Source organism: Coenobita brevimanus, chromosome 48 (assembly GCF_032717465.1).
Source record: "Coenobita brevimanus isolate Jiangsu-jjx chromosome 48, ASM3271746v2, whole genome shotgun sequence".
NCBI classification, from domain to species: Eukaryota; Metazoa; Arthropoda; class Malacostraca; order Decapoda; family Coenobitidae; genus Coenobita; species Coenobita brevimanus.
In genome coordinates, this window is record NC_137001.1 from 1735545 (window position 1) to 1751858 (window position 16314).

At 41.9% G+C, this 16314-nt stretch overlaps 1 protein-coding gene across 1 annotated transcript in view; it reads right to left on the reverse strand.

Moving 5' to 3' along the window:
• Positions 1-14431, reverse strand: part of LOC145399252 (facilitated trehalose transporter Tret1-like) — a 50408-nt gene extending 35977 nt beyond the window's left edge. Inside the window, exons 1-4 of the mRNA XM_080271938.1 lie at positions 14326-14431; positions 8882-9044; positions 5789-6544; positions 3461-3599 (exon numbers count right to left, since the gene is read on the reverse strand). Coding sequence (XP_080128064.1) covers positions 3461-3599; positions 5789-6544; positions 8882-9044; positions 14326-14431 — 1164 coding nt within the window. The remainder of the gene's footprint in view (positions 1-3460; positions 3600-5788; positions 6545-8881; positions 9045-14325) is intronic.
• Positions 14432-16314: the final 1883 nt, after the last annotated feature.

Genomic DNA, 16314 nt, shown 5'->3' on the forward strand with positions numbered 1-16314 from the left:
TTATAACTTCAGGATAGCATATGACATAGTAAACAGCAATGACAGTTACAAAAAGAGACTAAACTATAAAAAGGGAAATTATCAAGACCTAAAGAAGTATTTCTTAGAAGTTGATTGGGAAAATGAGCTTAGAGGACAAGATTTAAATGCTGTATATAAAAATTTTTGTGAATTTTATGAAATAGGAGTCCAGAAGTACATCCCACAGCACAAAGAAGCAGATAAGAAAATACAGAAATGGTTCAATACAGAATGTAAAAAATCAAAAGAAAGAAGAGATTTGTTGTGGAATAGATACAGAAGACACAATAGTGAAAGGGCGTATAATAATTACAAACAGGCAAGAAACGACTATACAAGAATAAGGAGGGAAGCCCAAAAACAGTTTGAGGAGGATGTAATAAATAAAAGTAGTGATCAACCAAAGCTGTTTTACAGCTATATCAGAAGCAAAACCAAAGTAAAAGATATAATACAATCCATTACGGACGAGGGAATCATTTATACACAAGAGAAAGATATTTGTGAAGCACTAAATAAGAATTTCCAATTAGTTTTTACAGAAGAAAAAAATTTTGAGAGGGACTATGTGGAACACGCATGTCCACACATACTACCAGATATACAAATAGGAGAAAAAGTAATACAGGAGGAGTTAAGTAGATTAGACAGAGGAAAAGCAAGTGGTCCTGATGAAATTTCATGTTGGGTATTACGAGAATGTGCAAAGGAGTTAAGTAAACCATTATTTTTAATTTTCAAGAAATCCTTGGGTCAAGGGAAACTACCTGATATTTGGAAAAAAAGCAAATATAGTCCCATTATTCAAGAAAGGAAATAGACAAAATCCTCTCAACTACCTACCAGTATCACTGACCAGTGTTGTAAGCAAGGCATTAGAAAAACTTATAAGAAAAGCTTGGGTAAATCATCTAGAAGAACACAGTATGATAACAGAAAGACAGTTTGGTTTCAGAAAAGGAAAATCATGTGTTACTAATCTGTTGAGCTACTTTGACAGAGTAACAAACACAATACAGGAAAGGGAAGGATGGGTGGACAGTATCTATTTAGATTTCAAGAAAGCTTTTGACACAGTACCACACCAAAGACTTTTATGGAAACTGTACCATCAAGGAGGAATTCGAGGCAAACTGTTTTATTGGATGCAAGACTTTCTCATAAAAAGGGAAATGAGGACAGTACTAAGAGGAAACTACTCATCATGGAAAGAAGTGACTAGTGGAGTACCACAGGGTTCGGTGGTGGCACCAATCATGTTTTTAGTGTACATAAATGATATAAACAGTAACACTGGAAATGAGAGCTATCTGAATATGTTTGCAGATGATGCAAAAACACAAAGGAGAATTACTAGCACAGACTCTTGTCGGGAGCTACAAGAAGAATTAAATAAAGTTCATGAATGGAGTAGTACCTGGCAAATGGAATTCAATGTGGAAAAGTGTCATGTAATCAAGTTTGGTAAAAGTGGAAAAAGACCTGATTGGGATTATAAGTTAGGAAATAAAACCCTATACACATCAGAAAGAGAGAAAGACCTAGGTGTGATTATCAATAACAGACTATCTCCGGCTGACCACATCAGCGAGAAGGTACGGAACATGTATACACTGCTTGCAAATATGAGAACAGCATTCACATACATAAATGAAGACATGCTAAGAAGGATAATAACATCATTCATTAGACCAACCCTGGAATATGCATCAGTAGTCTGGAGTCCTCATCTCAAAAAACATATAGACAAGATTGAAAAAGTTCAAAGGGCCGCTACAAGATGGATACCAAGCTTAAGGGACCTAAGCTACGAAGAAAGACTAAATAAACTGAATCTACCAACACTACAGGAGAGAAGGAAAAGAGGTGACATGATAATGCTATATAAGTGCATATCAGGAAAGGAGAAAATAGACATAAATGATTACTTAACATATGGAGAAGCATCAGCAAGAGGACACTGCAAAAAACTGCATAAGAAGAGAGGTGATAAAGACGTAAGGAAATTCAGTTTCCCAAACAGAGCAATTGATCAATGGAATGCACTACCGAATGAAATAGTGTGTGCCAAAACAATTCACAAATTTAAGGATATGTACGATAAATATGGTTTAAGACACGGGACAGTACGAGCTTGACTCATTCCTGTAAAGATACAATTAGGCAAGAACAATTAGGTAAGAACACACACACACACACACACACACACACACACACACACACACACACACACACACATATATATATATATATATATATATATATATATATATATATATATATATATATATATATATATTGTATATAACTTTGATGACCCCCAAATGCAGTTCCATATATATATATATTGTATATAACTTTGATGACCCCCAAATGCAGTTCCATACACGTGCGGTCTTAGCTGGTATTCTAGTCGGGTAAGGAAGCCCCCAAACACCTCATCCTTAACGACTTTTTTCCTCCAAATTACTTAATAATATCCCTTGGTTTGCTTCTTATGTCTTCAATAGCGACATAGTCTGCATGAATAACACACCAGGATAGAGTAGCGGAGCAGAGTCAGGAATAAATAGGTAAGGAAGAGCTGTTAGTAACCTTCCTAACCATGTTATAATACAACCCTTTGGGTCGCATCCTTGTCGAATAAGGAAGCTCCCTAACACCTTTTCATTAGCGACTTATTTTTCGATATGGCTGGTTAATATCCTTTCGTACGTTATTTACGAAGAGTATGGTGATGCTTGAAGGATTTACCTAACGCAGAAGAGGTGTTATAAGTAAACTAAATCTCCTAGAAAACGGTGTTAGGGAGCTTCCTGAACTGACGGGAATACGACCCCGTGACCTGTGACCTTGGCCCGCATTTTGGTCGGCTAAGGAAGCTCCCAAACACTTTTCCCTAAGCGATTTATTTTGCTTATTACACCCGACTGTCCTATTCTGTGTGGAATAAATCCTTCTGATGTCCCCATACTGTGCATACATGACGTACAAAAGAATATTAACCAGCGATATCCAAAAATAAATCGCTGAGGAAGAGGTGCTTGGGAATGTGTGACCTTGGCCTTTGACCCCTTGTTATCAAAATGGAATCGCGTTATCTTTCATTTATTCCCAATCCTTTGATATAATTTGCCTGAAATCGAATAAGAATTGTTTTATTTTCCTTCCAACGCTAGTATTCACACACACACACACACACACACACACACACACACACACACACACACACACACACACACACACACACACACACACACACACACACACACACACACACACACACACACACACACACACACACACACACACACACAGGAAGCTAAATACTACACCCCCTTCCACCCACTAAGTCCCTGCCTGTGCCCTGATATGAGAGAGAGAGAGAGAGAGAGAGAGAGAGAGAGAGAGAGAGAGAGCAAAACAATACACCGCCTACCTGTGCCCTGATGCTGGTGGGGAAATATTCGAAGGTCACAATATAGACCACTGAACCGATGCCGAAGTTGCAACCAAAGGCCAGCAACATGAAGCAGACCAGCGCCAGCCACGGCCACGCAGAGACAGGGGGCTCGAGGCTGTGTCAGGGAGAGCAAGGAAGAGAAGGAGGCTTAGAGTTGTGCCTATCGAGTGTGCGAGAACGGTAAAATAATAATCTTTTTCCTCCCCATTAAGGCGGCAAAATAATCCTCACAGGGAGAGAGGGCTGGGGGCTGTGTCAAGGAGGGCTAGGAAGAGAAGAAACCATGAATTAGTGCCTATTGAGGGTGCGAGGCCATGTAGGCGGAAAAATGATCATCTTTTTATGCCCACTTAGGCCGAAACAATAGTCATCTTTTTGTTTTCATTTAGGCGGAAAAATGATCTTCTCTGCCAAGTCCGTCAGACAAAGAGTTTCCCTAGCATCAATTCCTTAGCGATTTTTTTTTTTGGATATTGCTGGTTAATAGCCTTCTGTACGTTATTTATGCAGAGTATGGTGATGTTACAAGGGTTTATCTATCACAGAATTGGACAGCAAGGTGTTAGAGAGCTTTCTTAACCGACAAGAATAGGGGTCCATGTGTCTGGAAAGGAAGGCATACCCCACACACCCGCATACATCCGTCCAAGGAGGTGCAGGTTGATCATAAACTGTTTCTGTATTTTCATGTCTGGTGGAGAGGCTTGCGATCCATCCCAATAATTTACAGCTAACGCAGTTCCTTCCGTCGACTGACTTTTTTTTATTTTGCCTTTTTTATATCTTCAATTAATGTTATTTAGCTTTACATATATTTTTTCCCAGAAATGAAGAGGTAAGATTCTGGCGTTCATGAATATCTTCACTACTTGATACCTCTCCGAAGTTAAATTGTCTGGAGGTTGCAACTGTTAGATAAATTTAGGTCTTCTTCTATCTGTCTCTCCATATACCTACAGCCAGACGCCTTAATCCAGTAAGGGGTGGCCACAAAGAAATCGCCTCCATGTCGCCCTGTCCCCTCTCCATTTCATCCCTGCAACTCATCCCCGGTCTCTCCCTCCCTCTCCCCATTCCACCTTACTCACATATTGCACATTGTCCTCAATAATATCTTGTTCTCCATCCTCTCCACATGGCCAAACCACCACAACGTACTTCTCTTGACGCTTTCCCTAACAACCACATTCACACTTATTCTGCGTTGCATAAATCCTTCCAATATTGCCACTTTCTGCCTAAATAACCTACAAAAGGTTATTAACCAGCCATATCCATTAATAAATCACAGAGGAAGAGGTGCTAGGGAGCGTCCTTAACCGACAAGTATAGGCATGAGACTTAAAGAATTCTGCTGCTGCCACACACGATCCCAAACACACCAGCCCCTGTAGTACTTAGAAGTGGTGGCACCTGTACATAGGTATACTACACATACCCCTATGCAGCTGGTCGAGGAGGAGGGTCTTGGGTGTAAACTACTACCACGTTTTATGTTTGGGTGGGCAGGAGGTTCTTACATACCTTCACTATTTAATGTCCCTCCCAAATTTAGTCATTTGGAAGCAGCAGTTGACTGGTAAAATTAGGTTGTCAGACTGAAGGGTTTATTTACTCTGTACAGGGGCCAGTATTCTCGTCGGTTGAGGAAGCTCCATAACACCTCTTCCTAAGCGACTTATTATTAACCGACTGGTTAATATCCTTTTGCACGTAATGTAAGTAAAGTGAGGGGGTAATAGAAGACTTTACATCAAACATGACAGTACGGCGAAATAAACAAAACAAATAGCCAAGAAAAGGGTATTAGGGAGCTTCCTTAACTGACGAGAATATGGGGCCTGGAACTACAGACAAGGGCAAAAGTTAGCTTATCATTCCACTGTGTCTGCTTCACTCTCTGGGTAGGTGTGTGGGCAGAGAAGAATACCAAGCCTCTCCCAGCTTAGGAATAATAGCAGCAGAGGGAAGTGTGTGTAGAATATTAGTCAAAAGAGAAAAGTGATGAGTAGATGGGTTAGATTATTAGGAATGTTAGACAGAGAAACATAACCAGTTTCTCTCAGATTAGGAGTACTAGCCAACCAAAAAATATGACAAGTAGAAGAGGTGAAACAGGCAAAGTTTGTCCTGGACGTTAAAATAAGTCAACGCTCTGGCCAGCAAGAAGCTAAAGAAAAACCTAGTGTAAAAGAAAGGAGATCAGGAAAGAAAGAAAAAAAAAAAGTGTCTGGGTGAATTAATAGAAAATATCAGGGGTTAATGGAGGGTTGATGTGATTTTACCTGATAAAGTTCAACTTGCCTGGTATTGGTTCCATAGACAGTGTGTGAAATGTTAACTTGTGACATGATGGTGTTAAGCTGCATATGGACTGGCGGTGGAATCAAGTATGTTATGGTCCCCAGCGCAGTATAAGCCAGCAGCATCACCACCAGAGAGATGATGAGGCACCAACGGCGGCCCAGTCGGTCCACCAGTGCAGTCATGGCCAGAGTACCACACAGGAACACTGTCATTACTGAAAACAAACTCAGGTTGGCGTCCAGCGTCACCCCGGAGCTTACCATCATTCTCATCACGTTCACTTTTATCACCCCATCGCCTACAAATGCAGCAATGACGTGCAGGCCACATATAACTGCCTGTCTTTTAATGATGTCACGTGTCAGAAGAGCAGCCCATCTTGAACTGCCAGCCTGCTGCTGATTTAGATTTTTCAGATGATTCAACTCCTCATGCACATCGTCACTGGAAGGTCTCAGACGCCGAAGGACTGACAAAGCTTCAGTGTCCTTTCCATGGATGGCAAGGTAGTTCGGGCTGTCTGGGAAGACAAACAGGAGTCCAGCACAGAACAAGGCCACAACACCGATGTTGACGAAGCTGATGTGATACCAGGGAAGAACCATGCCCAGCCCAGCCAGCATCATGAACCCGAGGCCTTTCATCACATCCAAAAAGGCGAACGCCCGACCACGGATGTTGGTGCTGGCAATTTCAGTCATGTAGCTCCTTCCACCAGTCACAAACATGGACGATCCAACTCCCATCGAAATTCTGGAAGAGGCAACTAGATTTGAGTTTGTATTTTCTCAGCCAGTTACTGGAAGGTCTCGTTACAAGAGCTGAACTCTAGGTGGCATAGGGACTTCACAGCACCTCTCACTTAGCCATGTATTTTGTATATTACAGCTAGGCTTTCTCTCCTGTAGATTATTTATTTACTTTTAATGGCGACAGTTCCATCAGCCTCATTCAAGAGGATCTTGATATGTAGTGCATGACATAGATGGCGTAGGATTGTCAAAAGGTCGCCAAAGCCACATTAAAATACAGAGCTAAAGCAGGTTTGTGTTGCAAAGCCACATTAAAATATAGAGCTAAAGCAGGTTTGTTTTGCAAGAAATACATCTCAGCCTTTTCCACTGTAACCTGGGGAAAACCGGCATATCAGCTTAACAGTAAACAGTGAAATATAAACAGGCTAATTTTGTGGAATTTTCAGTCCTGTGCATTCGGCGTGTTTCTTAGTGTATTATTCCTGCTAAAAGTTTTGAAGCCTTCTCTCTACCCCTGAAATTCACATCTTCATTGCCTATGTCTTCCTTGTCTACTCATTCATTCCTTCCAGCTAGGTGGCAAGTTCCATGCCTATTTTTTTTTTCTTTTTTGGGATCTTCGTTTTTAACCCTCTCGTTACCATTTGATGCAGGCTGCGTCCTACCGCCAGCGAGTACTCGGGAGGCAGGCCTCGGCGCCCAAGACCACATACTGAGCGACCCCCCCTTGTTACCGAGCTATTCCTGCACACTCGAGAGTTCATAAACAATTTATCCTCACACCCTTATTGATACTTCGATAATCGTAATTTTTTTCACAGTAATGCTGAATAAATGTACTTGCTTGTGGTGTTGTAAAAAAAAGATCAGCCGAATGTAAATTATGCCTTAATTTTTTTTCTAATTTTTTTCTTCAGTTTTTTCTCATAGAAATATACTTTTTCTGGTAAATATTACTGAGAAAAAGTTATGGGGAATTTATTTGGTTGCATTTTGGTGTATAAAGAATTACTGTAGGTCAATTAGGGCCGATTTTACGGAACGTGAAAGGAAATTATCTTACGTTCGAACAAAGGTTTGTAACGCACTGACTGGGACAGTGGGGCGACGCTGGGTGCAGAGTGGGTTGAGCGGGGCAAAGGGATACATAGGGACGAAAGTAGTGCTTCGTTCTCGCCCAGAAATCATTGCATAAAAAAAAAGGGGGGGGGGGCATTTCGCTAGACACAACGGGTGTCGAATGGCAACGAGTGGTTGAAATGAGCACAGACGCTGCCTGTACCAAATGGTAACGAACGGTGGAAATTTGCACTGGACCCATAAATACCAAAGGGTTAATCAAAATACAAGGACCTGGATTTGTAAAGGGAGGGTCCTTCTTCATTTTCGTCTTCTTCTTCTTCTTCTTTTCCATCTTTTCTCTTCTTCTTCTCCTTCTTTCCTTTTATTATTCTCCTTTTCTCGCTTCTTCTTTTATGTTTTCTTCTTCTCCTCCTCCACTTCCTCCCCCTCCTCCTTTTATTCTTCGTCATTTCCTCTTCCTTCTTCCCCCATTTTTTGGAACCACAGAGTTGCACATGACCTGCACGGAATCTGGTGAACTTAAGAAAACTGACTACTTCAGCAGGATATTCCCAGAGATCTGCCACTGAAGTTATGCTGAAGGACTGCCAGTGAATTTCAAAACTGAGTGCATTGTGATAACCAAGGTCCCTATTCTCGTTGGTTAAGGAAGCTCCCTAGAATCTCTTCCTTAGCGATTTATTGCTGGATACAGCTAGCTGGTAAAATTTATATGACATTTATACTGAGTAGGGCGATATTTGAATGTTTCAAATGACACAGAAGAGGATAGGAAGGAATAATAAGCGAAATAAATCACTTAGGAAGAGGTGTGGGGGAGCTTCCTTAACCGCGAGAATACAAGTTCAGTGTGTTGTGTTGCGGAAGGGGAATAATGTGTTGAGTGCTTTCATAACAATACCCCTATTACCTTAGCTGGCTCAGATTTTCATCTTTTTGTAGCTTACTTCACGTAGTTCAGCGGTAAACAGTGACGGTACTGTTGTTCTGCACCCTTTTCGTAACACTTCATCGTTACTAATGTATTTTTACTCTGACTTGGCTCAGACTTTCCTTAAGCATCTTCATTCACAAGGTTCAATGGGAGAAATAACAATGCCGTTGTTCTACATCCTTTCCACATTTCTTCATGACTTGCATTATATTCTACCGCTAAACTCCTTGCTACAGCTCAGCATTGAAGATGGAAGGATGGCATTTTTAGGCCAAGTTAGAGTACACCGGGCATAGAGTCACTTCTGGGGCTACTGACCTGCCAGCAAGGATCATCTCCGGCCTGATGGCAAAAGCAAATAGCAGCCAAGCAAGGACGAAAGGCAAGCAGGCGGTGAGGAGTGACAGACGGCGACCAGTCCTAGCGACCAGCACCCCAGCCAGTGGAAACGAAAGAGCCATTCCTACGGTGAAGATGCTACCTGTGGAGAAACAAGGTTATTAATTTTCAGTGATCGATCACAGTGTTAGAAAAAAAAAAATGGCTAAAAAGTGTATTGAAAAATCATATTGGCCTTAGCCCTTCATTATGATGACGTGTTTCCCACCATCCACTCACTTGATGTAGCGCTCCTGGAAGGGACGCTACAAATGCCTGACAAATAAAATCTATCTATCTATCTATCTATAGCCCGACGCCCTAATCCCGCAAAGGGTGGCCGCAGACAAAACGCCTCCAAGTCACTCTGTCACCCACCATTTGACTCCCCTCCCCCCAACTCACCCCCCCCTCCCTCATATACCTCTCAACTCCATCCCTCCACCTCATCCTCCGTCTACCCCTCCCTCTCCCTCCCTCCACCTCACCCACATACACCCTCTTAGTCAGTCTTTCACTCTCCATCCTCTCTACATGTCCAAACCACCTCAGTGTATTTCTCCTAATCTTTCAACCACATCCACATCTACCCCACAACGTTCCTTCACTTCTTCATTCGTCAACCTGTCCCTCCATGTCACTCCACATGCTCCTCCCAAGTAACTCATTTCCACTGTTCTCACTCTTGACTTGTTCCCCTCTTGCAAGGTCCACGCCTCGCTTCCATACGTCAGGGTAGGGATCACAGTACCATCATGCAGACACTTCTTAACTTCCATACTCACCTCCCTATTTCTCATCACTGCTTTCAGTGTGCCAACAACCTTCCTTCCCTGCTGTACCCTTTCACGTACTTTATCCCCCAAAGTTCCATCCTTACTCATCACACTACCCAAGTACTTGAATGCACTCACATTCTCCATATCCTCACCATCCAACCTCACTGCACACTCTGTGACTTCATTCCTCTCAAACATCATAACTTTACTTTTGTTTACATTAACTTTCAGCTTCCTCCTCCTACACACTGTCCCAAATTCATTCACCAAACCTTGCAACTCCCATTCATCTTCACTCAACAATACTGTATCATCAGCAAACAGCAACACCGGAAGCTTCCAAATCTCACCCTCATTCATTAGGGCCACCCCCACATCCACTGCCCTACCTTGTACCTCCTTTACGACCCCATCCATATATATATTAAACAGCCATGGAGACATTACACACCCCTGTTTCAGTCCCACATTGAGATCAAAGAACTCACTCAGCTCACCATCCACTCGCACCGTAGCCCCTAGCTCCCTCGTACATACTCTTCACAGCACTCAACAATTTCCCCTCCACTCCATATATTCTTAATACCTTCCACATACCTTTCCTATCTATTCTGTCATAAGCTTTCTCCAAGTCCATGAAGGCAGCGTACACTTTCCTTCCCTTCTCTAGATACTTCTCCACTAAACATCTTAGAACAAATATCTGATCTACACACCCTTTTCCCTTCCTAAATCCCCCTTGTTCTTCTCCAACTAGCTCCTCTGTCATATGCCTAACCCTATCAATGAGTATTCTACCATATATTTTACCAGTCACACTAAGAAGGCAAATACCCCTATGGTTACCACATAGTTCTCTCTCCCCTTTTCCTTTGTACAGAGGAACAATTATACCTGATTTCCAGTCCTCTGGAACCCTTCCCTCTTCCCAAGCCAATCTACACAACTTCCATATCCACTCCACAACAATCTCACCCCCATACCTAAGCATTTCACCACACACTCCATCAATTCCTGGGGTCTTTCCCAGCTTAATCTTCTTCATCGCTTCCACTACTTCCGCCCTACTGATCTCTTCCTCCCTCCTCTCATCTCTTCTTCTCCCAGCCATTCCCCAACCACTTATACTCACACTGCTCTCACTCTCTACATTCAACAAATCCTCAAAGTGCTCCTTCCATCTCCTCAATTTCTCTCCCTTCTCCACCAACAATCTATTATTCCTATCTTTCACTCCCCTACTATTTCCCCTTTCACACTGCCTTACTTTCTTTACCTCCTTCCAAAACAATTTCTTACTCTCCCTCCATTTCACACTCAGATTCCTCCCAAACTCTTCATCCACTTTCTTCTTACTCTCCTTCACCAGTCTCTTAACCTCCCTTCTCCTGCTCACATATACCTCTCTCTTCTCTCTCTCATCTTCTCCCCTACCTCTACTCGCCGACCATTCACCATATGCCTTCTTCTTTTGTTCCACAGCTCGTTTCACCTCATCATTCCACTATGCTGTCCCTTGCACACCCTTGCATCTCCTCCTCACTCCACAAACCGCCTCACACGCTGCGCTTCTCTCTTCCGTGAATATCTTACATACGTCTTCCACCCCTTCCATCTGCTCTAGCTCATACCTTCCCAATCTTTCTTCCACTATGCTCTTATACTCTGTCCTCTTCTCACTATCTTGCAATTTCTTAAATACCGTACCAGGGAAGTAGTCATCTTGTTTTGGCACTTGGTTTAGTTGCCAGTACATAAAACATATCACTTGTACTTCATGGCCATCTTCAGTATGGGGATTCCTTAAGAACAAGCATGGTAGAATTTTTAGATTAGGTTAGGTTAGGAACTGAAGTAAGGAGCAAATGAAAAGAGCATTTTGAAAGTCTGGTGATTGGGAATTGTGAGAGGAGATAGGTAGTAACCATTACTGGGTCAGGTGGTGTGAAGACAAGGAATGTGGATCTGGACACTGGCAGAAATGAAAATTGTTGTGAAATGCTTGAGAAATGGCAAGACGTCAGGTGCTGTGTAAGATGCAGACCCATAGATATACCATCAGGAACTTGGGTTATTTTTAAGACTTCTTACGATGACTGGGTACTTTACTGGAAGAGGGCTGTGCTACACTCTAGGAGTCTGGTTGATCTCCGTCTCTCCTAATTTCATTCGGAGAGGATAAATGAGCTACTGTTTACACCACTGACATCACGTTCAGCTGAGTTAAGGAATTCTTGGATGTGTACACGTAAAATGGTCTTCTCAGCATTCCCTTCCTGAGTGGGCAAATTTAGTGAGAGGAAACAGTCAGCGCCAGTTAGGGTACGCAAGTTGCGATTGAATCGTGAAAACTAGGCAATAAACATCCGCTTCCTTAAAGTTGATGAGGTAGACTGGCTGGTTTATGAAGTGATTGATGCGAAAAAAAAACAGGTCTTGTTGGTGCTATGAAGAAAAAAAAAAAAAAAAAAAAAAAGAGGTCTTAGTGTGGCATCTGCAAGAGGGATTACATGAAGGAGTTGTAGCACCCACATTAACATCTGGATTGGTGATTTTGGTGTGTCATGTAAACAAAAAGTCAAAGCTTAGAGTGTTAGAGATGGGGTTCTTAAGAAACGTGTGTGAAGAGCAGAGAGTGGATAGGATATGAGGTGGTGTTATTTGTCAGTTTGGTTATAAAAAGGGTAATGAAGCGAGTGATATATACGTGAAACTGGAAGTGGTAGGAGGTGTGATAGACCAAGAAGAAAGCGGACAGATTGTAACAAATCTTTTATAAAGGCCGCTGCGTGCTTGCTTGCATCGGCCTTAGTCACATAAAGGCGGCTGCCCGCCCTGCTCCATCTCTGGCAACCTCCCTGTTCAGTCCTTATCCCTTAGGTCACACTCTTTGACCTTATCTCAGATCTTTTTCTGTCTGATTCTTGCAACCCTGCCCCTAGCATTCACACTTCTCACCTTCCGCACCCAGCTGTCATCCTCCATCCTCTCCATATTCCCAAAGCATCTTGAGCGTGAGAAGGAGAGGAACTATATGTAGTCTGACGGGCCAAGGGAAGTGAGAAGGGATCGGGCTGGTTGCATGAGTTTTGCATGAAGGAGTGCATTACAAGGATGTGCCATTATCTTTTTTTTTTTTTTTACTTGAATACTCGTTGGAAAAATTCTGCCTATGCTTCTTATACTCTAACTTGGCCTAGAACTGCCATCACTCCATCCTGAATGTAGGGTTGTAACAGCAGATCATTACTAAAATATGATGTTAGTCACGCAGAAGTGCCATGGAAAGGATGTAGAGCCGTAGCACTGTCTCTTTTTTGCCACTGAGCTACGTGAATTACGATGTAAAAGGATGAAAATCTGGGCCAAGTTGGGGTAAACAAAGTATAATAAGTAATTATGAAGCTACATGTGGACGGTTTACATTTGAGGTGAACCCAGGATTCCATAGGCTTGATTGGTGACTGAATGGGTGAATAGCTCATTTCACTGGACATGCTGGTGATTAATTATCCCACTATAATATTCTTTCCTTTTTCTGACTTTCTGGACCCTGCCTCACCCGACCTGCAAGAGGAATGATGATGCTGATGGGGTCCTACTCATGCAGACTCATGTTGGACTTTGTGATGGTGAATAAATCCTGCCTCCACCCCTGTGTAATGGGTGAGTGTATGCATCGCGACGTGACAACACATACAAGGACGCATTTAGTAGAACTGCTCGCCTGTGTATTGGCACGTAGTCCGAGCAGAGAACCACCACCTAAATTGGCTTACAGGCTGCATCCATCCACACACACACAGAGACTCACACGAACTTTTATAAGAAGAATCAAAATCTTCCCAGAGTCTGACAAATGCATAGAAGAATAATCAAACAACCTTCAACACGCACAATAGTCGTCTTTACCTTACCCTGTCTCAGATCTTCGTCCTCTTAAAGCTTTATTTCAAGTAGCTCAGTGGCGGGATAAGGCAATGCTACTGTTCTACATCTTTTCCAAGGCACTTCATTGTGACTAGGATCATATTTCACTGCTGATGCAGTGTTACAACTCAATATTTAAGATGGAGAGATGGCAAGTTTAAGTCAAGTTAAAGCGAAAAGGGTAAAGTAAAGTTAGGATTTTCATTCTGTTTTACCAGTTGTAAATTTCCTTCAGACAGAAATGGAAAGATAGCTATTTCTCTGACTGTGCAGTTGGCAACATATGCTCCTGGTACAGTATCCATGTGTAGCAGAGGTGTGGCATTGGGTACACTTGACAACCTTGACATAATGACATGTTTGTTTGTAGCACTGACATGAATGAACGCAGGTGTTAAATATTAGTCGTAATGACCAGGTAACCGTGATGCATGAACGTCGGAAAATGTTGCTAGACTCCTTATACGTGCACTGGACCATGTTCAAGTATGGCCAACTGTACATCACGTCAGTCACATGTTTGTGGCACTGACAGGAATGTACGTAGTGATAAATATATGTGGAAATGACCAGGTAATCGCGATGCATGAACGTCAGAAATTGTAGCTAGACCTCCACTTCACAGAAGCGCTGACCCAGGTGCATGTGTGGCCATCTGTACACCACTTCACTCACCAATCCAGTCAAGCTGAGAGACTGAGATGCTGAGTTGGGATCCGAGGAGTGTGGTGTTGTCAGCCATGAGGTGGGAGGCAAAGGTGTTAGGCCAGGTTAGGGCCATGCCATAGGAAAGGTCGCCAACACCCCCCCAAAGAATTATCAGCACCTGTAGACAATAAAAAAAATGTAGTAGTAGTAGTAGTAGTAAACACCTGTACACCTTAACACATATAAACATAAACACCTGTAAACATTAACACCTGTAAACATAAACACCTGTACACCTTGACAACTGTAAACATAAACTACTGTAAACATAAACACTTGTACACCTTGACAACTGTAAACACAAACTACTGTAAACACCTGTACACCTTGACACCTGTAAACATAAACTACTGTACATCTTGACACCTGTAAACATACACTACTGTAAACACCTGTACACCTTGACACCTGTAAACATACACTACTGTAAACACCTGTACACCGTGACACCTGTAAACATACACTACTGTAAACACCTGTACACCCTGACACCTGTAAACATACACTACTGTAAACACCTGTTCACCGTGACACCTGTAAACATACACTACTGTAAACATCTGTACACCCTGACACCTGTAAATATACACTACTTTAAACGGCTGTACTCCTTGATACCTGTAAACATAAACTACTGTAAACACCTGTACTTCTTCACACCTGTAAACATAAACTACTGTAAACAGTTGCACTGCTTGACACCTGTAAACATAAACTACTGTAAACACCTGTACTCCTTCACACCTGTAAACATAAACTACTGTAAACGTAAACACATGTAAACATAAGCACCTGTAGACATAAGCATCTGTAAACAAACATTTGTAAACATAAAGGCCTTTAAACATTAACACTTGTAGACATTAACACCTGTACACATTAACATCCGTACACACAAACCACTATAAACATAAGAACGTGTAAACAAGCACTTGTAAACACGTGTAAACACAAACACCTGTAAACATAAACACCTTTAGAATAAATATCTGTAAAATAAACATCTGTAAATTAAAAACCTGTAAACATAAACACCTGTAAACAAAAACCTGTATCCACAAACACCTGTAAACACAAACATCTGTAAACATAAGCACCTGTAAACACCTGTAAACACAAACACCTATAACCATAAACACCTGTAAACAATAGCACCTGTAGACATGAACAGCACACCAAATACAAATGTCAAAGGCCTACAGCCTCAGTGGTTAAGTAAGCTCCCTAGCACCTCTTCCTTAGCAATTTATTTTTGGATGGGGGGGCTTAATATCCTGTTGTACGTTACTTATGCAGAGTATGATGATATTGGAAGTATTTGTATAAGAGGACGGTAAGGCGTAATACACAAAAACAAATCACTCAGGAAATATTGTTCGTGAGCTTACTTAAGTAACGAGAATCCTGGCTCTGGAGTTACAGGAACATATTCCAGCGGTTAAGGAAGCTCCTTAACACCTTTTTCTTAGCAATTTTTTGGGTGGTTATTACACCGTACTCTCACCTTACTTATTACATGAATCCTTCCAGTATCGCCATACTCTGCACAAATGATGTACAACAGGGTATTAAACTGCCATATCCAAAAACAAATCGCTATGGAAGGGGTGTCAGGGAGCTTCCTCACCCAGTGATAATACTGGCCAAAGAGGCTTGGTCTCGTACTCCTGTCGGGTAAGAGGGATTCCTTTCCACAAGGATTTATCTTCCAAACTCCCATCAATATCCTTACTTTCATTTTTGCTTCTTGTTATCTTTTTAATATCGACAAAAACTGCATGAATAACATATAGTAACGGAGCAGAATCAGAAACAAATCGGTTTGGATAAGGTGTTAGTGTCGTAACCACACCAGGATACACCCCTTAGGCTCCTATTCTTTTAGGTTAAGGAAGCTCCCTTACACCTCTTCTTTACCGATTTATTTGTGGATATGGCTGGTTGATATCTCTTAGT